General features: G+C 42.3%; 1 protein-coding gene across 2 annotated transcripts in view; it reads right to left on the bottom strand.

The window, feature by feature from the left end:
- Nucleotides 1-27,548, bottom strand: part of aplp1 (amyloid beta (A4) precursor-like protein 1) — a 152,001-nt gene extending 124,453 nt beyond the window's left edge. The window contains exons 1-2 of one of the 2 annotated variants that reach the window (XM_042107504.1): nucleotides 27,301-27,548; nucleotides 5,664-5,843 (exon numbers count right to left, since the gene is read on the bottom strand). In XM_042107504.1, coding sequence (XP_041963438.1) covers nucleotides 5,664-5,843; nucleotides 27,301-27,354 — 234 coding nt within the window. In that variant the 5' untranslated portion in view covers nucleotides 27,355-27,548. Of the gene's footprint in view, nucleotides 1-5,663; nucleotides 5,844-10,957; nucleotides 11,192-27,300 lie in introns of those variants that run through there. The other variant, XM_042107505.1, reaches the window with a different exon arrangement.
- Nucleotides 27,549-27,929: the final 381 nt, after the last annotated feature.

Below are 27,929 nucleotides of genomic sequence, written 5' to 3'. Positions count from 1 at the left end.
TGTGGTGTCGTGAAGCCTTGCGCACGCACATTTCTGCCGAATAGGATGCCCGATGAGTGCCCAAAAAGCGTTGCAATATGGCCGTTGAGTGGAGGGACTTGCCTAAAAGGACTTTGGGTATACTGTGTATAGTCCTGCATATCACGTAGACTACGTGCCTCTGCCTTACTGAACAAAGGGTTTTTCTGTGTATGGATGTTGACCGGTTCTTGGCCGTTAAAACGAATAGCATTTTGCAACTTGACAAGTTTGCAAGTTACCCTGCTTTGATGAGAATGTTTTGTGTATTTACATAGGCGTTCATTGGGCTAGCCTACATGGGTTGATACGTGCGGAAAAGTCCTGTTTGCTGTTGAACTTGCGCCTTACCTCTTCTATGTTGATTAACAAAGCCATAAATTATGGCCCATAATGCAGCTTACTTCAATGATTCTGTGAACTGATCTGTAGCTATCCTCTGTCATTCAGAGCTCCGGAAAGTTCCCAGATATTTTGAAACACCTGTTAGCAATCTCTGATGGCAGATTATTCCCTCAGATGGCTCTGATTATTCCCACGGTTCAACACACGAGACGACTGAACGCCCAGGTGTTGTTACTATGTGCACATTAGCCTATAATACTAGAACATAGTTTGGCTGCAATGGCTTTATTATTTATCTGCCAGTTAGTGCATTTTCCCTGTGTATAAGTTATACTACATGCATTATTGTGTTTGACACTGAGGATAGCCTATCTGAGACGGTGGTCTGCTTCAAATGAGTTAGCCTACATTGTGAAATTGAGAATGGCACTCAGAGTAAATCCTTTGGTCTATCTTTGTATTGTGAAATTAAAATTAAATATGGAATATTACAATCAATAATATGTTGAAATGAATTAAAAGGAATCAATTTCTATGAAAAATCTCTGTCTACTGTGTGCGTGTGTCTAGGCCTATCGTGCGCATATAGGCTACTGCGCAAAAGCGCCACTCACGCCTAGGCTATTTAATTGTATCGCCTTGTTAAGCTATGCGCGGGGTGTGCCAACTTTTTATGAGATAGAGAGACCCCCTTAAAGACAAAAAGATAATTCGGGCCCTGCTCTCTCTTCAGTGCTATGACTCGTTCGGCTGTGAACTTGTTTCGCCAAAAAAAACTCTATTGCAGATATCAATGCGTCTTTGTTCATGGGTTTGGCCTCACAGCAGAGGCTTAGACAACTATGACCCACGTTTTGGTTTCGTAATTTGCCCTACTTATTGACTGCAATGTAGTCAATTGACTGCTTGACAGGTTATTTTTATTTTTCTGTACAATAAACAAATACATCTGCTTTATGCCGCAGAATTACGCACTTGGCCAGCCTATAGAACGGGCACATTTTGGAGAGAATAGAGAATGTACGCACACAAGTATCTGTAGGCTATTTGTGGCTGGTTACCAGCAAACAATGTTTATTGCATTAACTCAAGACGTCAAACATTTTCTAAACAATACAAACAGAAAGGATGCAGCAGGCAGCAAATTTAGAAGAGTAATTTCCAGTGGAAGAACAAAATGCTGAATGAAGCCCAAAGATATGAAGGCATATCTGGCAAGTTGTTATTTTTTAAAGACGTAAATGGTTGGGCTATAGCCTAGTTTGCAAGAAGGAGACATAAAGCGTGAGCATGCCACACTATCCACAGCTGTGGTAGCGGGGGGGGGGGGGGGGGGGGGGGGGGATTACTGTTAGCGCAGGATTTATATACAATTCTTCATCAGAAGGCCTGCCGCGAATGCAGGCTTGCCCAAAAAAAGGCCTGTGGTTTGCGCAGCCTACAGTAAGTAGGTCTTAGTGAGTTAGGAGTCCTCTAGACTTCTTTTCAGCTGTCTCAGAGGTGGAAAGTTTCGTTCGTTGGGGGCAGGGCCGGATTAACCATTCATAGACCCTTGGGAACAAATGTCTGATGGGCCCCCCCCCCTGCCCCTCAGCCAACGTGAATCGGGCGGTCAGTTAATAGGCCTATCGTGAAGATTTGTATGCATGTGTCAAATACATGTGTTTATTTTAGAGGGGATATTCGAACGTCATTTTTGAGCAATTTTGACCCTCGGTCCGGGGAGTGGGGGTCGCTATAATGCGTGTGAAATAGCACCATTGAGTAGCCTATGCGAAATAGTCTTAAAATCGTTCCGGTGTTGTGTGCCTTCTGGTTTCTCCACCTACTGGTTTCCTGGCGCGTGCATGCGCTGTAGCAGTTGTCAGACATTCACAAACAAGTTGTTTTAGGCAGTTTGAAGTCGCTTTTCATACGCCATGAGCACTCGGCTACATTACAGCCACTCGGACAAAAGACATGTAAAAAAATATATGTTTTGAAAACTAGCATTAAACTGGATTCGATCCCGCAAAAGCAACACACGCGTGACTCTCTCCATCCTGATTCCCTACTCTTTGACCCAACTAATATGTTATGCGAATCAATTAACTATTGTAGGCTACCATTAATTAATAGGCAACACCCAGGTAACATGTTGTCCAGGCTATCTGAAACAAGGGGTTGCCTCTCATCTACAACAACTGGTTACCTTGGGCTGCTACAGTCATCAGTGCACTGTGCACAGTAGGCCTATGCTACTCTTTGTGGTTGATCAACTAAAAATAAAAGATGTATTTGGTGATGAAGTTATTGTAGGCCTAGTAGACCTAAATTCTGAGAAATTAAATGGTACGAGAAACGATCTACAAAGCGCACCAGACCGCGATGTCTTCAAGGGTTGAATGAAGGGAGTTTGCAAAAATTAGTGTATTTTTCAAGTCAATAAACATTCTTAATTTTCGAATGTCTTTGTCAGGGAACATCTGACTTTTAAAAACCATAGGCCTGGTAGTCGCTCAGACAAGGAGTTATAAGATAAGGGCAATACCATTTGTCACCTAATGCAGTTCAGTGAATTAGAAAGATACTATCAGAAGCCAACAATCATAAAGCACCTGTGCGCGTGCGCTTGCTCTCTCCTCTGCCCATGAAGCTGTCTGCGTGTTGTAGGCTAGATTTGCGTGAGTTATTTCTATCTGCTTTACTTTTGTGAGTTGCGACCACCTAGGCTATGTTATAGACGTTCTATGAGGTACCAGTGTTTAGCTGTGTCACAAAACAATAAGCTTTGTCAGACTACTTTTAAAATGATATTCAGGGCTATATACATTTTAAACATTCAGGGCTGAAGACCCGACAAAGCCTTGCGTTAATTCTTCAGGTGGGAAGTGTCAGGAATTTTCATACGAGACGCTCTCATTGGTGGTTAGTATATGGAGTAGGGAATTGACAGCAACATATCCAATCACATTATAAGAGATGCTGAATTTAACATAAACTGCGATGTTTGATTTTAAATTAATGTAAATTTAGCCGGGACTGTAAGCTGGCACACGTGGGTGCTCGATGTTTTCAGTGGGTGCCCGAGAGACGGAGCACCCACGGTATCGGCGCCTATGACAAGCGTATCTCGCGGTTGCATCCATTACAAACAAACATGCAATGTGAACGTCTGGGATTGGGGAGAGCACTAAATGCTCTTCTGAATAAGCATGAAGTCAAGCCTTTAAATAAAAAAAACTCTTTAATAATCAAAAAATGATGTCTGTCTATCATCGTTGCACTCGGAGAAAACCAGAATGTTTAATTTGTCCTGCGTTTTTTCTACGGCTGCAAACGGGATTCACTCGCCGTTAACCAAATATTTCTTTATTAGGGCAGGGCAGGCATATTTCTGGCTATTAAATTATTTCTAAACCAGTCTGCTAAAGTCTGTAGGGGTTTCCAGCTCCATTTCTTTTTACGAGACACCCTGCTCACTTGAGACCTCTGCCGGTTGTTGCAGCGTCGTTGCAGCGTCACTGGAAAAATACAAATTAAAGTCGCGTGATGCCGCGTGATCCCGTGCACGGACCGCGAGGGAAGCTGGCCAAGTCGAAGCACTGCCCACTGTACACATTAGGCTACTTCTCAAAAACCGTATGGCCACAATACACATGGGCGTTGGTATCGGGCATTTAATTGTTTGAGCACCCACCGACGGAAACATAAATCAGCGCCTATGGCTGTGATCAGTCATGACCCATGAGGTCATAGAGCAGCATAAAATATAAAGGCTCATCACCCGGAGAGAAGAAATACTCTTTTCTGATTGGCTGGCAGGGTGGCTTTTAATTCTGAATAACGGGACAACTATGAAGTAGATCTGGTAAAAAAAGTTTAATTGCTGTTCCATATCAATGCTTATGAATGTTAACTATAACAACGATAGTTGGACGACGGTTGAGCCTGGAGGCAGGCTTTGCAACAATGGAATCAACTGTAAACAAGCTAACTGTCCATGTTATCGCTGTTATAGGGCCAACGAAAGTTGTACAACAAGATGAACTAGTGAGCTTCTTTTTAAACGGAACCGCGTGTTTCCTTTGCTTTACAGTGGCAACCGGGTGATAAGCGGGATAACGGCCTTCGAGGTGTGTCCAGTTATACAGAATTAATGGACTCAGGCGGAGGCTGCGCGTCAGGGAGTTATTTGCCCCTCGCCCTCGTCCATTAATTCCGTATAACAGGACACCTCGGCGGCCGTTATCCCTTACTTAACCTACATTTATAATACACTATGATTACCCTAGCAAAAACCTAACAACCATCTGAATTAACCCAGCAACCGCCATAGCAACCAAGTTAATTACCCTAGGAGCCAACATAGTAACTGCTTTATTTAGCACAACAACCACCATATCAACCCTAGCAACACCCTAGCAACCATCTAAAGTACCCTAGCAACAATCTAGCAATGACTACTAAAATGTCATCCAAGAAAACCGACATAATAACCAACATCATTACACTAGTAACTAGCACACCAACCACTTTATTTAGCTTAGCAACTACCATGTGTACCCTAGCAACCATCTCAATTACACTAGCAACAACCTAGCAACCACTACCATAATGTCAACCAAGCAACCAGCTTAGCAACCAACATGATTACCCTAGCAACCAGCAAAGCAACCACTTTAGCATAGTACCCACTATGAATACCCTAGCAACCATCTTAATTACCATAGCAACACCCTACAAACCACAACAAGCATATCAATTTCTTTATTTAGCATAGCACCCAATATTTCACTTTTTTTTTTACATTTGAATACACTGGTGATTCCTTGGAATTGGATTTCTAGTTAATATTAGGCCTACTTTGTAGAAACCTGCTTTCACTTTGACATTAAAGACAGTACATTATTGTAAAAGGGGGCAAATTAAATGGACGAAGATTCCATTTATAAAAGCAATAAAAAGGGGAAAATATCCAAGAGGGTGAATACTATTTATAGGCACTGTACATCTGTGCAAAACTTCTATTTCATGTGACCTGATTGGATTTCAGTTAACAATCCCTTCTTGCTGTGGCGGAATAAGATTATCATTTCTTGTGTAAAATGCTTCACAATAAAACCTGAAAACCACTGAAGATGGGAAAACCCTTGATGTATTAGATGTAATTCAATGCTAATGCAATTCATACTTGATGTTCTTTTTGCAGAAGGTTTAACGACTGAGAGGACAGACATTCAGAGAAGAAAATGAGGAACTTTAGAAGGAAATGAGAAACTATGGAAGATAAGCAGATATATGCTAAAAATAGTATATACCTCCTGGCAGTAGGACAGGATCTGACTATAGTCAGTGAAGCATTCTTGACGACCCTGAGGGTCAGGTTCCCACTGGCCATTTGCCTGGTTCATGTGTAAGAGTGGCCGTCCACAGAACATGGCAATCTGTGGCTCCATCAGTGGCTGACCTGGGCCCACCACATCATTCGTGATCTGTACCTGGAATGATGGGGCACAAAAAAAGAGAGATAGACGTCAATGACAAGCATTTAAACAAATAAAAATATGGAACAGTCCTGTAGCCCACAACGTCTCACCTTGTGCTTCAACCTGTAATCTTGGACTTATAAAGAAGAGGGTAATGCTTTGTCTGTAATGCAAAACTCCTGCGCTTAGGTAGTGAGGTTTAAAGTACATGACCACCTATCCTAACACTGATATTGAACTACCAAACCCAACATCTCACCCACAGAGTAAAATTACATATCTAGTGACTACAACCATACTATGATTTTAACTGTGACTGAGTACTTCAGCTTCTCTCTTTCTCTCTCTGTGTGTGTGTGTGTGTGTGTGTGTGTGTCTGTGTGACTTAGAGAGGATGTCCCAAAGACGTGTAGGCTACAAGGAAAGGAATTAAATATAAATATGTATAGTTTATATTTTGAATGGATTAATTGAGGAAATTATTATTATTATTATTATTATTATTATTAATAATAATAATAATAATAACTAGAAATGCAATTCCAAGGAATTACCAGTGCATGAAAATGCAAAAGTTGTGATGTAAAATATCATGTATAGTTAAAATAGATAATACAAAGATGGTTACTACGGTGATGCTAGGATAGACATTGCGGTTGCATAGCTTAATAAAAGTTGATAGTTTAAAAGTAGACCGTTGAATGTAGATAGTTTAAAAGTTGTTGATAGACAGCTAGTTTAATAGATAGATGGTTTAATGGTAGTTTAAAAGTAGACTGTTTAAAAGTTGAATGTATAGTTTAAAAGTTGTTGATAGACAGCTAGTTTAATAGATAGATAGTTTAATGATAGTTTAAGAGTAGACTGTTTAAAAGTTGAATGTAAATAGTTTAAAAGTTGTTGACAGACTGAAAGTTTAATGAATGTTGATATTCAAATAGTTTAATGGCTGTGTATAGGTAGATATTTGATGATAACTAAAAGTTGGAATGGCTCTAATGTTTGACTATGGTAACTATGTTAAATGCTACTTAGCTAACTTAGCTAATGTTTTCTAGCAGTTTTGCTAAAAATGCTAACTATGCTAATATGCTAAACATGCTACTTAGCTAATGTTTTCTAGCAGTTTTGCTAAACTATGCTAACAATGCTAACTAGCTACAGTGGGTAGGAGTCATAGTTGATGACAAGTGTTGACATAGTTGATGACAAGTTAAAAGTTGTTGATAGACAGCTAGTTTAATAGATAGTTTAATAATAGTTTAAAAGTAGACTGTTTAAAAGTTGAATGTAGATAGTTTAAAAGTTGTTGATAGACAGCTAGTTTAATAGATAGATAGTTTAATGATAGTTTAAAAGTAGACAGTTTAAAAGTTGAATGTAAAAAGTTCAGTAGTTTAACGGGTTACATTGTTTAACAGTGGCTTATTGTAGTGAGGACTTTTATTTTGAAACAGTTTTGGGCAGAGGAAACAGTTGAATAGAATGTGTAGTCTTAATTGACCCAGATTGTATGCTTAAAGCCTGAGGCTGCAGGTGGCCTGAACACCTGCCATAGGATTCTAATTGCTTAATGGCCGTATTATCATGTCATAATCGGCAATGTTATGTCTATGGGGATTTTTAAAAAGTTTTTCTTTAATAGTTTAAAAAGTATAAAAGTTTCAAAGTTGAAAAGACATAGCAACCTGCTCCGTTTGAAGACCTACGTTAAAAAATTTGAATGAAGTTTCTAAGTTAAACTGTTCAAGAGAAATTACGTATGGAAAAAGTGGTAAGCGGAATAATAATAATAATAAGAAAAAGTTGTTGTTGCCTAGGAAGAACAGTACAGTGCATTTTCATGCACTGTAATAAGAAAAATAAAGTTGTTGCCTAGGAAGAACAGTACAGTGCATTTTCATGCACTGTAATAAGAAGCCTAGGAAGAACAGTACAGTGCATTTTCATGCACTGTAATAATATTTCAGGGCATTGCTTTAAAAGAGCTTTATGCTTAACCCTTAGAACCCGATTGACGCAAAGTGCGTCAAAAAACACACCCTTTCTTCTCTGTTACATTGCTCCGGAACTGTTCATCACAGCGAGATGAAACCTTTTTGGGGCTTTCCAACGAGACTACACACTTGTCTCTACGATCAAGTATGAAAATAAAAAAAAAAATTATGAAATTAAATCAAGTAGCAATGTGCTTGCTACCAAGAAACCAGTTTCCACTTTAGAATGGGAGCCAATCTCCCAGTTATTAAGTGCTATTTCACACAGCAACCTGGGCAGTGAAATGCAGCAATGAGGTTGAGCCATACACTTGCTTATTCTACAACTGTTCTCCTACTATTTGGGATTTATTCAGACAGTATACAAGTAGGTTATGCATATTCTATTTTGGTACTTACTACTAATTAGTATGTAGAGATCAAGGGTTACAAGGTCATTATTAAGATTATATCGATAATAAAGGCCTAATTCGTCATGAACAAGAAATTTGTGAATACACACCTAACAAATGGTTAATGTTACCTAACACATGCCTTACCAGTCACTAATACAGGTATTAATTAAGTATGTATTGGTGGCTAACATGTGAACCTTAAAATAAAGTGTTACCGAATTTTTATAATAGGCTTTTTATATTTTAATTCTTTAAAAATCAAAATAAAATCTGTGCTAGTAATAATACATGAATGGCAGATCTGGATAGCCTAGACTCTGCTGAAAAAAAAAAACAATATATAATATGTGTGTGTGGCACTTATCATAACCAGAATAAATCCTTATGAATAAAGGTAGTGAAAATGCCCTAAAAACAGCTTAGTGTTCTAAGGGTTAACCAGTTTTCTATAAAAACAATGGTTAATAATGAATGAATTAAATCTCTATGATTAAATGACATCCTTCTAGACCTACAATAGTGTAAACAGTGATTTTATTATATTATTATTTTGTTTAATGTCATTTTATTTCATTCAGTCTTATTCCATTCCTCTGTTAATGTAATGGTGAATGATTAACGTATTAGGATTTTAGTTCCCCATACATTTGAGAGTTGGGTGTTTTGGTTCCGGGGGGGAATGGTTTCCCCACCGGACGTTTTGGAATGTAGAGTGTAGCTGGAGAGAAGTGAGCGTGCGTTAGGCTGGTTGCCTGTCTAAGTTGGTTGTGTGAATAAAAAAAGTTATATAACCGAAGTGTAACCTGTCTTCGTCTTGCCCACGTCTAAGAGACTGGAGAGTGTGAACTCTGCAAACCCACGAATTATCAGGTTACATACTGGTGGCAGCGGTGTTTTTCTCTTGCCGGGATTCATCCTCTTGGCGCCTTCTACAACCAAGGCAAACTACGATAGCAGTCGTTGCTGTTCTTCACGAAGTTGTGGGGCTATAGCCAGGGGCGGTTCTAGGGGCGGGGCCACAGGGGCCCAGGCCCCATCTGAAATCTCATTGGCCCCTGACTGGCCCCTGTATCGTCAATCATCAAGTGTCAAACTTGTTGAGAACGACGATCAGAGATGCAATTCCATTCCCAAACAACTGGTGGCAGTAATGCACCTATGAAGCTTGAAAACTGAAGCACACAGTGAACTGTAAAGGAAAGAATACATTTGGCTAACCAGAAATGTCTCTGCTAAAGTGAAGAAACAATACATTTGGCTAACGGAAGTATCAGCTAACGTGAAGAACCGATACATTTGTCTAACGAAAGTATCAGCTAGAATTCTAACGTGAAGAACCGATAGCAGCGTTTCATCCTCCACAGAAGTTTCTTGGTGAGTCACAAATCTCTATGTTGGTTATCATCATTATGTGGAAGGGACGTTTATTTGTTGCGGTCACAATATGTTAAGTTTGTCAATTAAATTACGCAACAGCAGCAAGCTTGTAGTGAACTGTTAACGGACTTAGTCAGTGAACTGTTAACATTAACTTAACGTTAGGTTACTTGAGTTGAGGTTTGATTGTTATTCATTGTTAGCATGCTGATAGATTTTATGTATGGAAAGGTAGGCTAATGTATGAAATGTTTGAAATGGTGTTATATGAAACGCAGAGAAATTGACATCCTGTTTGTTTGGGGTCCGAAATTAATAATATTACATGCGCTAGTGCTCCTTACCAAATGTAAATAACGTTCAAATTTTTTTTTTGCTTGAGGAAAAAGTTTGGCAGCTGCTAACATGAACATGAGAATACATGCCTAATAGCTAACGCTACGTTTTTGTAGTTAATGTGAGCTATCATTGCAAAGTTATTAACCACTATTCTGAGTGTATTTGATTCATGGGCTTCGCATGAATTCTGTCTCAAAGTGTTAGGACAAGGAGAGTTTCATTCAGATAAATTGGTTAAATGTTCTACTCTATTCACTTAAGCTTTATATGATTTAAAAAAAATAAATAATAACTGTTTTTTTGCCAGACGACATGCTGAATACAACCATGGATTTTGTGACACGCATTTGTGTTTCACGTACTGACTGGGATGGCGCAGGAGCTGGTGACTTCAACCCACAGTCTTCAGAACCACCAGTCACCAAGCATAGCTGCTCATAATGGTATGATGCTATTTCCTATTGCCACTATAGTGAGCATATTTTGTCATTCATCTTTAGTGTTTTGCTACCCCTTCCGTAGTTTTTTCGCTTTCAAATGACCCATCGTCAGTCTTCAAAGCAGAATCAGGCTTTTCTAACTGGAAGCAAGATGGTGGCTGCAAAGACCATTCCAAATCTGACCATTGTAAAAATAGCTGTTGAAAAAATTGTGTAAATATGATGTAGTTGTTGCTCACATGCTGTGTGTGTGTGTGTGTGTGTTTGTTTTAATGTACACAAACTGGCAGTGAAAGTGGTTTCTCTTTTCAACAAAAGGGGAAAGAGTTAAAGTAAAACTTGTTTAATTGAACGAAAAATGTGTGTATGATGTATGATTTCTGTTTAAAATATCAATGTATTTCCACTGAAGTGTCTATTATATTTTAGTTTTATATTGTGTTTTCAATGCACATTATAAATAAATGGAAGCATCAGCGTTAAATTCTGTCAGGAAGACTCAATGCTACGTCACTCATTCATTCATTACTCCTAACCAATCAGCGGCGTACAACCGTTTTTAAAACTTCTTCACTCACGTATCTGTTTGCTGTCTCCAGGTATCGGTTTTCGATAGTCAGTCGTATTCCGCTTCACAGCTCACTATGTCCTCCTACAACTTGCTTGACTTTCAAGTATCTGACTCCGACGATGATGACCCTGTTCCACCTGCCAATGTGCGCCGGAGCTCTCGCGTCCTCGCACGGGACTCCCCATGGTCAAACCATCCGTCTGAGCAGATTCTGGAGCTACTGGAGAAACAAGGGATCCCCGTCAAAAGCGGGACTACGAGAGAAGACCTGCTCTCTATGGCCCTGAGTATTCTGGGTACTCCCTCCATATCCGACCAGGAGGATATCGCTTCCCCGGAGGCCCCAGCTCAGCCGAAAAAGGCAAGCCGAAAGCGCCCGGCTAAGCCTCCTCCATCTCAGCCAGGAAAAAGGGCGTACAAAGCTCCGACGCGCCCCCAGCCTTCGGCCTCCCAAATCCAAACTTCGCCGGCGTCCGATCAATCCATCGTGGATGCTATCCTGTCTCTCACATCGACAGTGAAAGGCCTCAAAGCAAGAATGGAAGCCTTCGAGAGACCATCAACTTCCACACCGGCAGCCTCTCTCAACATCTCAGCGTTTTCCCACGCGCCGCTCCCCTCCACTTTCTCCTTCTTGCCAGCGGCGTTTCGCCCTCCCGCTCACTCCGCGGGCGCACCGCTTACAGAAGCCTCCGCCCTAGCAGGTCTACATACCTTCAACCTCGCTTCAGCGCTCCCAGCTCAAGATCCGGGTAGGAGGTTTGTTTCTCCCGCCGCAGCTGCTCTCTCTCCCATTATGAGATCTCACATCATCCAAGGTAAGGACGTTAATCTTGCCTCTCTCCTACTGCCATCGCCCGCCATCGATCGTCAGTTCATAGACTGTGGGGACGTATCCGTTTTACTAAAAACATCCGACCCTAGGCTGCTCCGCAATCTCTCCTTCGGGGAATTTGTTATTGCGTTCAGTGTCTATAGAGATATCATGTGCCAAAGCTACCCTGAGCGGAGGGAAGAACTGGACCTCTACATGGCAATGATGGCCGACTTCAGCCAACGCTACGGCGGAACCTTGTTCTATGAATACCATTTAGCTTTTGCAGCCAAATCTGCCGCTTTTATCACACTCCACAACACCCGGCTGGACTGGGCAGTCACCGACACTGAGCTCCTGGTTCGGCATTTTGGCGGGCATCGAGTGCTCGCGTGCTCCATCTGTAGCTCTCACGGCCATCCCGCCACTTTTTGCCCTAAAAGCGTCAACAGGGATCCGACGCCTGCTGCTATCCATGGTGCTGATCTAGTAAGCCCTAATCTCGACAGAAGAGGGCGCCCCCTGGTCGTGTTTAATGGTGTAACTGTGTGTAATAATTTCAATGAATCTGTCTGTACTTTCCCTAATTGCCGTTTTTCACATGTTTGTAGCTTTTGCAAAGATCCCCACCCAAAGTCGGTCTGCCCCCGGCGAATGAGGCCTCCTACGAGAGGGAAGCCTGCAACAACATCAAAACAATTCTAAGCGGGCATCCCTCCACACCAATTAATGTGCCTGCCCTCTCTCACTTTCTGTCCTCTCACCCCGATCCTTCTTTTGTTAATTTTCTAATCACAGGGCTTTCTCAAGGGTTTCGGGTCGGCGTCCTCTCCCCTTTGAGGACATCCTATGTGGCTAGGAATTTATTATCTGCTCTGTCCGAACCACTTACTGTGTCGAGCCTGCTGGCCAGAGAAGTCAATAAAGGCTACGTGGTTGGACCGTTCTCTTCTCCTCCTTTCTCTTCTTTTAGAGTAAATTCAATAGGAGTCGCGACCCGCAAATATTCAGGGAAAAAGCGCCTCATCTTTGACATGTCATCTCCCCACTCTGAACGCGTAGCCAGCGTTAATGAGTGTATCCCCCTTTACCCCTTTTCCCTCTACTATGCTTCTGTCGACAATGCTGCCCACTTAATCAAGATAGCAGGCCAAGGTGCATGGCTTTCGAAGGCCGATATCACAGACGCTTTCAAAGTCATGCCCATTCATCCCTCTGAATGGCCCCTTTTCGGGGTTAAGTGGGAGTCAAAATTTTACTTCGCGGTTAGGCTGACATTTGGCTGTAGGAGTAGTCCTCACATTTCAACTGCTTGTCAGAAGCATTGTGTTGGATCCTGCTTAACGTCTACAAATTACCATTCGTTCTCCATCTCCTCGATGATTTTTTGCTCATTGACTTCCCGTCCGCCAAGACTTCCGTGCTAGACACGCTTAGACAAACTTTCAGCACCATAGGCGTCCCACTCTCTGAGGAGAAAACCGTGGGTCCTCGAATTTCTAGGCATTATGCTGGACTCCGTCAAAATGCAAGCTTCTCTTCCAGAAGAGAAACTCCTCAGAATAAGGGCCATTACCGCTTTGTTTGTGTCTTCTAGTGCGGTATCTAAACGCGAACTTCTTTCCATCTAAATTTCGCCATGAGGATAATCCCTCAGGGCCGCTCATTTATTTCTCGTCTCCTAAATCTGGCTCATTCCGTCGAGAAGCTGTCTGATCTAGTCCAGGTCGACGAAGGTAGCAGGTCCGACCTCAGGTTCTGGTCCCAGCTCCTTAACAATTGGAACGGCATTTTGTTTTTCTACAACGAAGTCCCTGAATCTTCCGCTTCCCTCGTTTACGGACGCGGCTCCTTCAGTGGGCTTTGGGGGGGTCTTCCAAGGGCAATGGTTCGCAGAGAAGTGGCCAGCCGAGTTCTCCGCCTTTGCCCTTGGATCTGCCTCTTCTGCTCTTCATGAGCTCTACCCCGTCGTGGTTGCGAGTGTTTTATGGGGTGGCTCTTGGTCTCGCAAACGCATAACTCTTCATTGCGATAACGCGGCAGTCGTCGGCATGATAAATAAAGGAAGGTCTTCATCTGCCATTATCATGCCACTACTTAGACGTCTAACATGGCAATCTGTGATGCATAATTTCATCATTAACGCAGAACATATTCCTGGTTATTGCAATGTACTTGCTGATGCGCTGTCTCGTTTTCGTTTTCAGGAGTTCAGGCGGCGATGCCCAACAGCCAACCCGGAGCCGACACCATGCCCAGCGTTCACAGACCTAATTCTGGACTGAACGTCGATTTGGATTCTCTCCTAGCGTCAGCTAGAGTTTACATGGAGAAAGGGGTAGCCCCAAATACACTAAAAGCTTATAAATCGGCATGGTCTTGGTTCACTATTTTCTGCGGCTCACTCCAATTACCCTTGTTTCCTGTTCTTATTACTACTATTTGCGCTTTCATCGATTACAGTTCCGAATCACGTCGTCTTAAAATTCCTACAATTAAAAGAATGTTAGCAGGGATACAATTCTATGCCAAATGTCATGACCCTAACTTTTCTAGCTTATTTTCTGTACCTTCCGTTCGCTGGCTTCTCAAAGGTCTCGCTAAATCCACTCTCTCAGTCCCTGATAAACGCCTGCCTTTAACCCCTCACTTATTACGTCTTTTGGTGTCTAAATTACGGGAAGGCTCTCTTTTCACTCCCTATATCAATTCACTCCTCGAAGCCGCGTTCCTCATGGCTTTCTATGGGTTCATGCGCCCCGGGGAATTTTGCTCTGACAGCCAGGTTTTTAACCCTTCTCAGGATCTGGCTTTCTCAGCCATCCTCTTCTCCTCCCACTTCTATAACGTATTTCTGAAACATTCTAAAACGGACACCTCAGGTTCTGGTGTCAGTTTAAGAGTTTCTAAAGTAAATAACTCTTTCTGTCCGTATACTTCCATGTCCTACTATCTTAAACTTCGCCCTCACACTTCTCCCAATTCACCACTCTTTCTTCTACCTTCTGGGTCATCAATGTCTAAGCAATGGTTCAGGATCCACTTGTCTACAGTGGTCGGTAGCTGTGGGCTCTCAACCTCCCAATATACCTGCCATTCCTTTCGCATCGGCGCTGCAACGTCAGCAGCAGCTCTAGGATTACCTGCATCCTCTATCAAGTTGCTCGGAAGATGGTCTTCGTTGGCTTACGAGTCCTATATAAGACCTCAGGATCAAGCCCTTCTAGATGCCCAAATAGCTCTCGCAAGTGTCAAATAAGGGAAGCTTCCTTGCAAAGGTCTGGTGGTGGTTATTCGGCTCGGCTAAAGCATTATATTAACCCTTTGCAGACCGCGCCGAACATTCCATTTTTTCATACTCGATGGCCTTATGGCACAAAAAGGCTTATTGTGTGGTTATGCTACATGACAGAGATATAATTTACCCACCATTATAATCAGGAGAAATAGCCCTTTCAAATGGTATAAAATATAATTAATAATTCTGAGGAGAACACACATATTATTTTAAAAATATCTTTAAAATTCAACCCCAAAAAACACAAAACTATCAGTTTGTCAAGATTAATCTAATTTTCCCCCCAATTTCTGTTGTAGATAGAGAAAAACTTAGAGTGTATGGGAGATTCACAATTTTGTCCTCTACTCAGTGATAAAAACAGAATCAATGTATCACCTTTTGTTCAAAGGTTATGATACATTTATTAGACCTTTGCAGACGGCACGAAACATTCCGTTTTTTCATACTTGATGCCCTTGTGAGACAAAAAGGCTTATTGTGTGGCCATGCTACATGACAGAGATAAGATATACCCACCATTGTAATCAGGAGAACTAGTCCTTTAAAATGGTACATATCATAGTTAATAAGTTTGAGGGTAACACACATTGTTTTTAAACAATACCTTCAAAATTCAACATAAAAAAACACGAAAATATCAATTTGTCAAGATGAATCTTACTTTTCACCTAATGTCTATTGTAGATATAGTGTGTGAAAGATAGACCGTGTTATGTTCTCCTCAGTGAAAAAAACAGAATCAATTTATCACCTTTGGTTCAGAAGTTATGATTAATTTACTCATAACTGCAAGTCGCAGTAACAAGTAGAATTTTTAAAGAGTAGGATGTTTTCCTTTCCTGGTTTGACATCTGACCAAAAATACACAGATATAATGGTCATGTAACAAATATAAGATGTTTTACCATAAAAACAAGATGCATAGCTAAATATAGGATGTCTTACTGTACTCTGAGGAGGCAAAATCAATTGTGGGGAGGAAAGATAAAGGCTGAAATAAAGACTAGGCAGGTGGTAACTGCTTCTCCGTGTGCTTCATTCTACTACGAAAACAAGCATAAGAGACACTGGCACATGTGTTAGGTTTACGAAAGAGGAAATAAATCATTTTATTTAGATAAGTCTTTAACAATTTCATTAAATAATCAGGAACAACAACTTCAGGTAAATAACATAAACATATGTTTACAAACAAGCAGTAACTATTAGAACTACAAGAATGACAAGACAACAGTATAACAAAGATCAACAAAATACTTTAACATGATGAACAAAGCATCAATTCATATTATAGCATAACAAAGCATCAATTCACATTCACACATATACACAATTAAAACATTAGAAGAAATTCAATACATTTAACAACCATACAGCATATAATTCGATACAATATATAATTATCGATATCATTTGCCCTACACATAAGGTGATACACTAACGCTGCATTCACACCAGATCCGTGGTGTGTGTGTTGTCACAGCTGTGGCGTGTGTGTGTGTGTGTGTGTGTCCATCTAAGCCTAGCAGACGATGAGGTGTAAATGCTACTGGAGTTGGTGTCCCTGTCTGTGTTAGAAGGATAGGCAAAGTGTATGCTTTCTACCTGACATGGGACTTGACCAAGCTCAAAATAAAGAAATTGTCAGATAAGAAAATTAGAAATTGAATTACAAATCTAAGCAAACTATTATCACTATAATCCCCGTCATTATTGTTATAAGCAACACTCTTATCACAACCAGAAATGTGCATACGCCCAGTTGGGCGAACACACACACACACACAAACATGCTTACCCATCTGAGGATGATGGGAGATTACTCTCCTCCTCTAGCACATCATTGTCTTCCTCTTCATCCAGAAACTACCCGTCCATGCCATCGTGCCATCGTGGTCCTTGGGGTCATGTTTGCCATCAGCAGTCGGCTGCTTTCACCCCAGTTGCACATACTTCTCTCCCTCCATCTAAAATAACAAAAAATCACAGGTCTGATAGTGAATAGGTTGTTTCGTTTTATTTTACATTACTTCCACATAATCTTAATCACCACCAACCATGACTCTTTTCACTAAAAGTATTTTTGTCACTAAAGGACTCCAATATTGCTTGGAGAGGTAACATTAGTCTCAGAGCTCACTATAAGTGTTATTGCCTTGGCTAAACCATACATAGCATACCAGCTTACAAGCAAACATTGATTCATGAACATGAGTCAGGAGATATGACAGAAAACATCTAAACAGCGTATGCATACACATACACACCGTATATAGGCTACTGCAGTTGCGTAAAGACAAAACACCCCCTTAGAAAATGATATGTCGCTCCCATCATAGTTAGCCAACCAAAAACCTCATAATCGTAGCAGCCAACCTTACAGCCTAAAAGTTAAACAATACTAAGACACATTTCTAACAAATCTTCAGTCATGTATTGATGAAAACAGCAGTCAATGAATAAAATCCTTACGTTACACCATCGGTGATCAATACACTCACGTCGGTAACATAACATTAACGTTGTCATTCATGTCAGATGTTTCTATCTAAGTAAGCTAAGCAACTTGGCTACAAACAACTGTAAATTGTGCTATACATATTACGTATGAAAGGTTTATTTGACAATAAAATACCGATTAGGTGTACTTGACATAAAGTTGCCAGTCATGAAGCAGGGGAGTGAACTTTATCGCGACTACGCGTCAAGGACATGTTGCAGCCTCTCCTGATGCTAACATTACCTAACATAGCTAGTTTTCTGTATCATCAGATGACAAGCAAGCAATCGTTCAAAATAGAACAAATCGTTGAAGTTTCAGTCCTAGTAGGTCTGTAATCTTGGTTGACATATAGTAACCCCCAAAAATGACTGAAAATAATGAGTTTACTAAAGATTACGGTGTGCTAAAATACAAGCTGTCATATCAGCTGAAGTGAACACACACACGCATTATGTTACGGCCATGCATACAAGGTGTAATTACCAGGAAAAATAAGTTTTAAAAACGATTTTGAAGTAATAACATGGATAACAAGTAGTAATAACATAAAAAGACTTGTTTTTACCTCAGATGATCCAGTAGTTTCTCCTTTGGACGACGTGAAGATCAACGATGCATAGTGCTTCCTGCTGTTTTTCCTCTAGTGGAGGGAGACGTCAACTCTTGATTTTTCCTTCACGTAGTAAAAGTAATTCGCGCCACAAATCCCTTAACTAATCATATCGCCAGAAAGCCTATGATGTGACGTTTTTGAGGAAGTTTTCATTGATAAAATTGGTTTGGGTATGGCGGAGTTATTAGACTGAACGTCATCGGTACTGGGGTACCGAAATTAGAGCGTGCGGTCTGCAAAGGGTTAATTACGATGGACCCGAGCCACTCTTCTTCAGTCACTACGCACAGCCGGCACTTTAGGCACAGAATAAAGCGTTAATACATTGTAGTCACTACGCACCGCCGCCCTTGGTCTAGCTTCTGCAAGCAAAACCTCGGGTAATCACGTCACAACAGTTAATTTCCTTTATCCGTCCATCACCCCACTTCACTCATCATATACATACGCAACTCGACTCGACAGTCGACTCGAATCGCATCATCAAATCGCAATCATCAATCGTTATCGAACCGAACGATCATTAAGCACTTTCCACGGGGATTTGCACCACATTGCATTACATCTTGCCGTGCAAGAACCGAGCTTCCGAAAGCTCTGAGCTCGTGCAGCTCCCCGACTCGCTGCAATCGCTGCAGACCATGCTGGTTATGTCTCCTGTACCCGCAAGAGAGTACACTTTTCTATCATCTGTTCTCAGTTTCATTTCCTTTCACGAATCACTTTACTATTAACGAAGGATTTGTCTCATATTAATGTTCTCTTTGATTATGCTTTTTTCCAGGAGTGTCCCAGCCTCACGTCTACCCTCGGGTAGGCCTTTCCCATCTCTCTCTTTGGGGGTAGGCTCCGCCCCTGCCGTATTCACCCGGCAGGATCTGCGAGGGTCTCCACGCTTCGGGTCCTGGACTGAGGACGGGGCCTATGCCAAAGACTCTTAATAATTCCATTTATTATCTCTAAGTTATCTATTCCTTTAAGGATATAACATTGTTAAACTTCCATTAAATATTGTAAACCTCATGTCATGCTTCCCGAGTCTTTCTGATAGAAATGGAAGCGTCAGCGTTAAATTCTGTCAGGAAGACTCAATGCTACGTCACTCATTCATTCATTACTCCTAACCAATCAGCGGCGTACAACCGTTTTTAAAACTTCTTCACTCACGTATCTGTTTCGAATACCATCCCTCCTTCCCCAACCACCACCAGTTTGGTCCCTGTTCTACTGTCCAGGGGGTAGGCTCCGCCCCTGCCGTATTCACCCGGCAGGATCTGCGAGGGTCTCCACGCTTCGGGTCCTGGACTGAGGACGGGGCCTACGCCAAAGACTCTTAATAATTCCATTTATTATCTCTAAGTTATCTATTCCTTTAAGGATATAACATTGTTAAACTTCCATTAAATATTGTAAACCTCATGTCATGCTTCCCGAGTCTTTCTGATAGAAATGGGAAAATGTTTAAGAATTGTATTGGCTTTTTTGTTTTTTAGCATTTAGCATTCAAGTATTTGAACAAGGTAACACTGGTGAAATAAATGTATGCACCTTACTGCTGTGGTATAGTCTAGTTAGCTGTAGTGGGAGATTAACCCCAAATGTTAATACCTATCCTTGTCTGTTTTAAGTGGGTATACTGAGATGGTGATGCTTTTTAAGTGGGTATACCAGAGACTTTCTAATGAGGAGACACAGCACTCAAAAAATCCTCCATAGAAATGCATGGGGCTAGTTTGTAATGCCAATATGGCCATTGTCTACACATATCCCACCCCTTCCTCGGCAAAACGTTGACATGTGAATACATTGAGCCAATCATGTGGTGTGATGTGAATACATTGAGCCAATCATATGGTGTGTTGTGAACTCGCCGCTGGAGCAAGATTGGTGTCGTGAAGCCTTGCGCACGCACATTTCTGCCGAATAGGATGCCCGATGAGTGCCCAAAAAGCGTTGCAATATGGCCGTTGAGTGGAGGGACTTGCCTAAAAGGACTTTGGGTATACTGTGTATAGTCCTGCATATCACGTAGACTACGTGCCTCTGCCTTACTGAACAAGGGATTTTCTGTGTATGGATGTTGACCGGTTCTTGGCCCCTCAGTGTATGATGTGGCCCCTTTGTGGCCCCTGTCTCAGAAAAATCCTAGAACCGCCACTGGCTATAGCTAGCGTACTTGGTGAGTGGACTTCAACTTGCAACAACAACAAAAAGAAAATTTTTAGACGAGCTGACTGTTCTTTCTACGTTGGACAGTATAGCCTTCCCGGCCATATATTTTTTTCTACTTTGCCGCGATTCGAAAATGTCACAAGACGAGTGGGATGATCCTTTGCCTGGACCTAGTAAAGCAGATGATGCTAAGAATACTAGGAGAATTATTCACTATAGAGTCGAGCTCCCGCCATGTTTCCACGGAGATGGGAAAGATAAAGAAAGTTTTTCGCTCTGGAAAGCTCGACTAGAACTCGCCGTGAAAGCATGCACGGATGACCAACGACAAAATCTAGCCACCATTCTTCCCACAAGGCTGAGTGGGGATGCACTAGTATATTGGTTATCTCTGCCAGAAGTGGTGAAGGGGAATTATGATGAATGTATTGTCAAGCTTAATGACGTTTTTGGGAGGAAACAATTTTTGCTACACTTTCAAACCTTTATCAATGCCAGACCACGTTTGGCCAAAGAGCCATTGGAAGTATATGCAGCTGAAATCACACGACTGGTGCTAGAAGCTTTTCCAAATTATGGTCGGCCTGTCATTACCATGGAATGTTTCAGGCGGTTTGTCACTGGTTTGGATCCAGTTCTTCAAACAAAATGTCATGAACATGGGGCAACGACCCTAGAGGAAGCATTGGACATTGCCTGTAAGTGGGAGCGGGCTCAGGAGGCATTGAGGCTTTCAGCCCCATCTAGCTCTCAACCAGTCACCACTTCAGTTGCCACTTCCCCAGCTGAGGCAATATCGGCTATGGTGTCAGCAAAACGTACAGCATGTCAGTCCAGTGCGTCGCCTGAGCTTGTGAGAGCTGTGGAAGAGTTATCTGCCGTACAGTCCTCCCCATAGGGTGACTCATGGAGACAGGCAGTATTCCCCTGACTGGACCAGAACTACAAGGGAGAGAGAGGCGGATTGGGGTTCTCCAACATCATCTCCAGAGCGCCCCAGACCTTATCGTTCATCCCTGCCACGAGGTGTCTACACCCACTACAGCACCTCACCAGGACGTCGGGACAGTAGGTACTTACCTACCCCTCCATCCTCTCCACGGCGATCTTCAAGCAGCAGTGACTACTATCACCGCCCCAGTTCTGACTACTGGCGTAGTTCCAGCCCTACATCCAGCTACCCGGGTCAGTATGACTCCCGCCGTCCATCGATCCAGGCCAGGCCGAGGAGAGCTGACAGCAGATCACCCAGCAGGTTTTCGCCTCGCACCACGCGCCCATCGTCCAGAGAGCGTGAACAGCATGTGAGCTTCGATGACGGGGACATCATTCATCAGGGAAACGCACGCTAGCAGGTACTATGGGCCAGGTATCTGCTGGTAAGGACAGTGTGGCCCCACAGACTATTCAATCAGACATTACAAACATCACACCAAGATCTTATGTGTTTGCAGTTCTTGAGGACACTGCTGTGAAAGTGTTTCTAGATACAGGCTCTGAAATTTCTTTAATTAGTGAAGCCCTGAAAATGTCAATTCCTGCTTTACAGAGAAGGCCAATTCAGAAATCGTATGTCCTTGCAAAGTCAGTAACGGGAGATTATTTAGATACACTGGGTACGCTCTCTGTCACCATCAGGCTAGGTGAGGAATGTTTTCATCATAATGTCCAGGTAGTATGCAATGCTACCCAGTCTTTAATCCTGGGGTGGGACTTTTTGCAGAAACATCATGCAGTGATTGACTTGGCAGCAAAGCATTTAAAACTTTGGAACTGGACTGTTCCATTGCTGTGTTGCACACAGACAGCTCCTTTAAAATGCAGTGCTGTGACTTTATCACCTGTGACAATTCCTGCTCAAAGTCAAATGAATGTCTTAGTTTCAGTCGAATTTGTGTGAGCCGAAATACAGTCCAAATTACACTGGTATCTTCAGTGTTGTGCGTGAACGAGTTCAAAAGAACGCCTTCATTGAACACGCTCATTTTTTCGTGAACGTTGAACTGAACGCAACACATTTTTTAATAAAGAACTTGAACGTGGATTAGTTCACATTATGTGTCATGAACGGCAGACATCACTGTAAATGAACGTTGGAATTTGTTTTCCATTGAAAACTGAGTGACATCTGTTTTCTCTTTTGAAACGCAACGAGAGAAAGTTCCTCCCTCCTGTATTCTCGCTGGTGCCGCTTAAATCATGTATCACCAGACAGAAATGGTTTTGACATTGTGTGCGCAATGCATTGCGGGCAACGTAGTGTCCGGCTGAGAATAGTTGAATAGCATACTGGCTTCCACACAACGTTACCCGTGATGAATTGCAGCAGAGCGGGGTAGGCATAAGTGAAAAGGGGTGTAGCTTGCATTCGCGTCATGAACCCTACCAATGATGATTGTCATGTGTCGGGTGACACACACATTGGAGAATTTCACTCAGTTGTCAATCAGTCTGGGGAAGAGTTTTCATTAGTTGAAGCTACCGTAGCCCAAATGCAGACACAACCTCGGGCATTCCCTAAAGTTCACCTCAGTCAAACTGCACTCGATAGTCAGCAGCAGCAGCAATTAGAAGGTTTAATCCTCAAATATGCAGACATCTTCAGTGCTCATGAGAGAGATTATGGCAGAACAGATAAAGTTCAGCATACTATCAGGACAGGCAATGCAGAGTCGATCAGACAGCGGCCTATCGAACATCCCCTAATATGAGGGCTGAAATTGACAGGCAGGTCCAAAACCTGCTGGAGGAGGACATAGTTGTAGCCCATGGTCCTCTCCAATTGTTCTTGTGAAGAAAAGAGATGGCAGTTATAAGTTCTGCATCGACTTTAGAAAACTAAATGCTGTGACTGTAAAAGATTCCTACCCATTGCCACGTCCAGCAGATGCATTAGACAGCTTATCAGGGTCCTGTTGGTTCAGCACCATGGACTCAATCCACAAGACAGAGAGAAATCAGCTTTTACTACTGGAAGTGCCCTTTACCAATTTAAAGTTATGCCCATGGGACTAACTAACGCTCCTCCTACTTTTCAGAGGTTGATGGAGCTGGTGCTTCGTGGCCTTCATTGGAAGGAATGTTTAATTTATCTTGACGACATCCTAGTCTTTAATCAGACTTTTCCAGAGCATCTTAAAAGTCTAGAGGAGGTCTTTGGGCGGTTCCGCTCAGCCAGCCTTAAGTTGAAGCCAAACAAATGCCATTTTGCATGTAGCCAGGTCAATTTCCTAGGTCACGTTGTATCCAGTCAGGGCCTTCAGCCGGATGCAAAGAACCTTGAAAAGGTTTGTGAATGGCCCACGCCAAAAACCACCACTGAGGTGAGAGCCTTTGTTGGCTTATGTTCGTATTATCGGCGTTTTGTGAGAAACTTTTCGGGCCTTGCATCACCTCTGCATGCTCTTACCCAGAAGGGATCATTATTCAATTGGACTCATGACTGTGAGGATGCTTTTCGGTCATTAAAGCATGCACTAACTAATCCTCCGATTGTGGCTCACCCCAATTTCTCTTAGCCATTTTTGCTTTACACAGATGCTTCTCAGTCTTGCATAGGGTCAGTGCTAGCTCACAAGCAAAACAACAGAGAACATGTCATTGCGTATGCGAGTCACACACTTACCTCTGCTCAGCAAAAATGGGCCACGTACGACCGGGAACTGTGGGCCATAGTGTGGTCTGTAACACACTTCAAACATTTTCTCTCGGGGTCCCCATTCAAGATAATCACTGACCATAAGCCCTTACTTAGTCTTCAGAAAACCCAGGTTGATAGTGACCCAACTGGTAGGTGAGGTCGTTGGATTCTTGAACTAGATGTTTATGACCACTCAATCATTCATAGAGAAGGCAGACAGCATGTGAATGCGGACGCCCTGTCCAGACGGCCTAGCATTGAGACTGAAACTAAAGCTATTCAGTGTGTCTTAACCTCCACCATTACCGGGGAATCAGCGACATCTACTGGTGAAAGGGGTAGCGACGCTCTGGGGGTTCCGAATACTTGCCTTCCTTGTCCATTGATGTGGATGAGTTACGGAAACAGCAGCTCGCTGATAATTCACTGCTGACTGTGTTATTTTGGAAAGAGAAGGGCAAAAGGAGACCGCCTATAGGAGTTTTAAAAGACTCCACTCCAGTAGTGAGTAAACTCTGGCATGAATTCCCCAAGCTCAGTATTCGGAATGGCATACTTTGTTGTGCGTTCAAACCCCATCCTCATGCTGGTCAGGGTTATCAAGTTGTTTTACCGGAACAGCTTGTACCAACGGCCTTGAAAGCTCTTCATGGCAATGAGTTCAGTGGACATTTAGGTTCAGAACGCACTCTGCAAAAAGCTAAGAAAATCTGTTTCTGGCCATACATGTCACGAGACATTAATAGGTTTTGTAGTGAATGTCTGCCATGCCAAAAACGGGGTTCCCCAACTCCTCATGAGAAAGCGCCCTTGCAGCCCATTTGCTCTGACAGGCCGTTTCAGAAAGTTGCCGCAGATATAATTGAGCTCCCTATAACATCACAGGGACATCGGTATGTGTTGATCATTGAAGACTATTTTACTTGTTATGTCAGTCTTTTCCCACTGAAAGATCAACGTGCCCCCACGGTAGCACAGTGTATTTTTGAGAAGTATGTTAGGCATTATGGTATTCCTGAATCAATACACACAGATCAGGGCAGACAATTTGAATCGGATGTGATAAAAGAGCTTTGTTCCCTGCTTGGAATTGTGAAAACGCGCACTTCCCCATACCATGCTCAATCGATGCATGGTGCATCGATGCATGGTGGAGCGATTCAATAGGACGCTCAAGGACCAATTGTCGAAATACTTGTCTCAGAGTGGAGGTGAATGGGTTCAGTATTTACCACAGGTGGAACTGGCATACAATACCACTGTCCATTCCAGTACTGGATTCTCACCCTTTTTCTTGGCCCATGGGAGAGAGCCACACTTACCATTAGACATTTTGTTAAATGTGGTACTACGGCATCATCTGCAACTCCAGGTACACCTGCTGCCTATGTCAGTGATCTGACCACACGTCTTTCTCTTGCTCTTAGGGAAGCAGCTCAGAAGTCTGCTGCTGCTAAACTTCATCAGAAGTTGCAGTATGACAAAAATGTGGTGTTCCACCCTCACAAAGCAGGAGACTATGTACTTCTAGATGACCCAGTACAGCGTATGAACAAGTTGGCATCCAGATGGCAAGAGCCGCTTGTCATACTGAGACGAATAGATAAAGGGGACAGTGTTGGTGTCACATATGAAATCACTGATCCTAAGAAAAAGGATTCTAGGAAATGGGTCGTTCATCACAACAGATTAAAGGCGTATAAGGGGAAGTTATCAGAGGAGTCACTTAATGGCTCAGGTAGCGGCTCAGGTAGCTCAGACACTGTTGGGATGGGTACAGTACCTGTCTCTGACCGGCCTACCCTCACAGCCTTATCGGGGGCTCTCCCGTATCGACCCCCTACTCCTCCAGACTTGCCATCAAGGTCTCAGAGGCCATCTATCAGTTCTGATGTTGATAGTAGTTTGCAAGTTAATGTCTATCCTGATACTGTCTCTAGGTCGGTAGCATCCCCTGGCCCTCTCCAAACCCCTTCTGTTGATGTTGATTCTAGAGGCGTTGATTCAGCTCTCCCATCTATCCCATTACCTCCACAAGTCAGCACCTGCAGGGGTCGTATAATACGTCCACCATCTAAGTATGGCCAATTTGTAACATAATATGTAATAGCCATCTTAACGTTTCAATGACTCATTGCCTTTAAATACATGTACTTTATGTTAATATTACATTTGCACTCATTCACTGGAATGTTATTTACAGTGTTCTGTATGTTCTGATTGAGTGTTGTTAATACTGTAATGTTTTGAAATGGGGACATTTCATTTCCTAGCAGGGGACGACTGTAAACAATGATTTTATTATATTATTATTTTGTTTAATGTCATTTTATTTCATTCAGTCTTATTCCATTCCTCTGTTAATGTAATGGTGAATGATTAACGTATTAGGATTTTAGTTCCCCATACATTTGAGAGTTGGGTGTTTTGGTTCCGGGGGGGAATGGTTTCCCCACCGGACGTTTTGGAATGTAGAGTGTAGCTGGAGAGAAGTGAGCGCACGTTAGGCTGGTTGTCTGTCTAAGTTGGTTGTGTGAATAAAAGAAGTTATATAACCGAAGTGTAACCTGTCTTCGTCTTGCCCACGTCTGAGAGACTGGAGAGTGTGAACTCTGCAAACCCACGAATTATCAGGTTACAATAGGATAAAGGACTGAAACAGAGAAGTGCTTCTAGAATAGCCTACTGTGTTTTCATTATCATACCATCATATTCACATAGTCCAGAGGTGTTTACATGTTTGTCAGCAGAAACATACTTTAATTTAACTTTAATTTCCCAGACATTTCCCAAATAGGTCTACTACTGCATATACCTGCCATCACATATGTAGTCATCAACAAACCAAATGAAAATGTAATAGAAAATGCTACAGCCAAGACAATAAAGTATTGCAGTAGAGGTTTCCTGATGCCTGACGACTGAGTCTGTGTCTAAATTCACTGCATTAAATGGATGCCTGCGCATTTCTTGTTTAAAGGAATTTAGAATCTCAAAATGCTGCCCTCACTTCAAAGCCATTTCCCATACAGTAGGCTACCCTAGCCTAATTCAATTAATCTCTGACATCAGTCAGATCATTGAGTCAATTAAGCATTTGGTTGTGCCACTCCTATCAGCTTGTGTCTACATTCTTTCTGAATTATAATAATAGTCTAAATAAGACTATAACAACATGGCCGTTTGGATGACAGAATAGCCCATAGGCTGCATTTGTTTACAATGTGTGACGGTGTAATTGCAATGACAAAATTAACACTGTTCGCAATAGGCTATAGAGTCGGTAAAAACAGTCTTCATAACCTACCTCGTTATTTGCTGTGATACGATGTAACAATAACATCAGCAGTATGGGTGACATTTTTCGGATCTCTCTGCTCGTTTAAGATTTTGCGTTGTTGTCTTGAAGGTTGAATCAGTTAATCCTCAAAATGCTGCGCGTGATTGTGATGCGAGTCTGTAATTTGGTCCTTTAGCTACGGCTGAGGCGTAGGCTACTCACAGTAGCCGCCTGTATGTCGGTGACAATGGATCCACATAATGGACTCCTGAACGGATGTGATAGACGAGAAACTCCTATCGGACATTAGAGGGAGCTAAGGGCGCGCTTAAAATGAACTGCAGATATGGTGCCGATTCGAAGTGTTGCGTGGAGTCCACGCTACGTGAGAGAATAAGGAAGAATTAAATGACAAGTAGCCTAAGGGATTTGCATTCCAAGGAAAATGTGTTTGAAAAAAGTGAATGATTAGCCTATACTATCTTTCCGTCAAACAGCCTGGACATATAAGTCTACCCAACAAACATGTAACGTTCCGGGAACTGAAGGTCACACAACATAAACCTTTAAAATACGTTCTGGGAACGTCCTGTAAAGGTATTGTGTTGTGTTCAGAGAACGTTCCCAGAATGTTCCTTCACAGCTGTTTTGGTGCA

Source organism: Alosa sapidissima, chromosome 10 (genome assembly GCF_018492685.1).
Source record: "Alosa sapidissima isolate fAloSap1 chromosome 10, fAloSap1.pri, whole genome shotgun sequence".
Classification (NCBI taxonomy): Eukaryota; Metazoa; Chordata; class Actinopteri; order Clupeiformes; family Clupeidae; genus Alosa; species Alosa sapidissima.
Note: the sequence above shows the minus strand (reverse complement) of the source record. Positions and strands in the feature narration are given on the sequence as shown.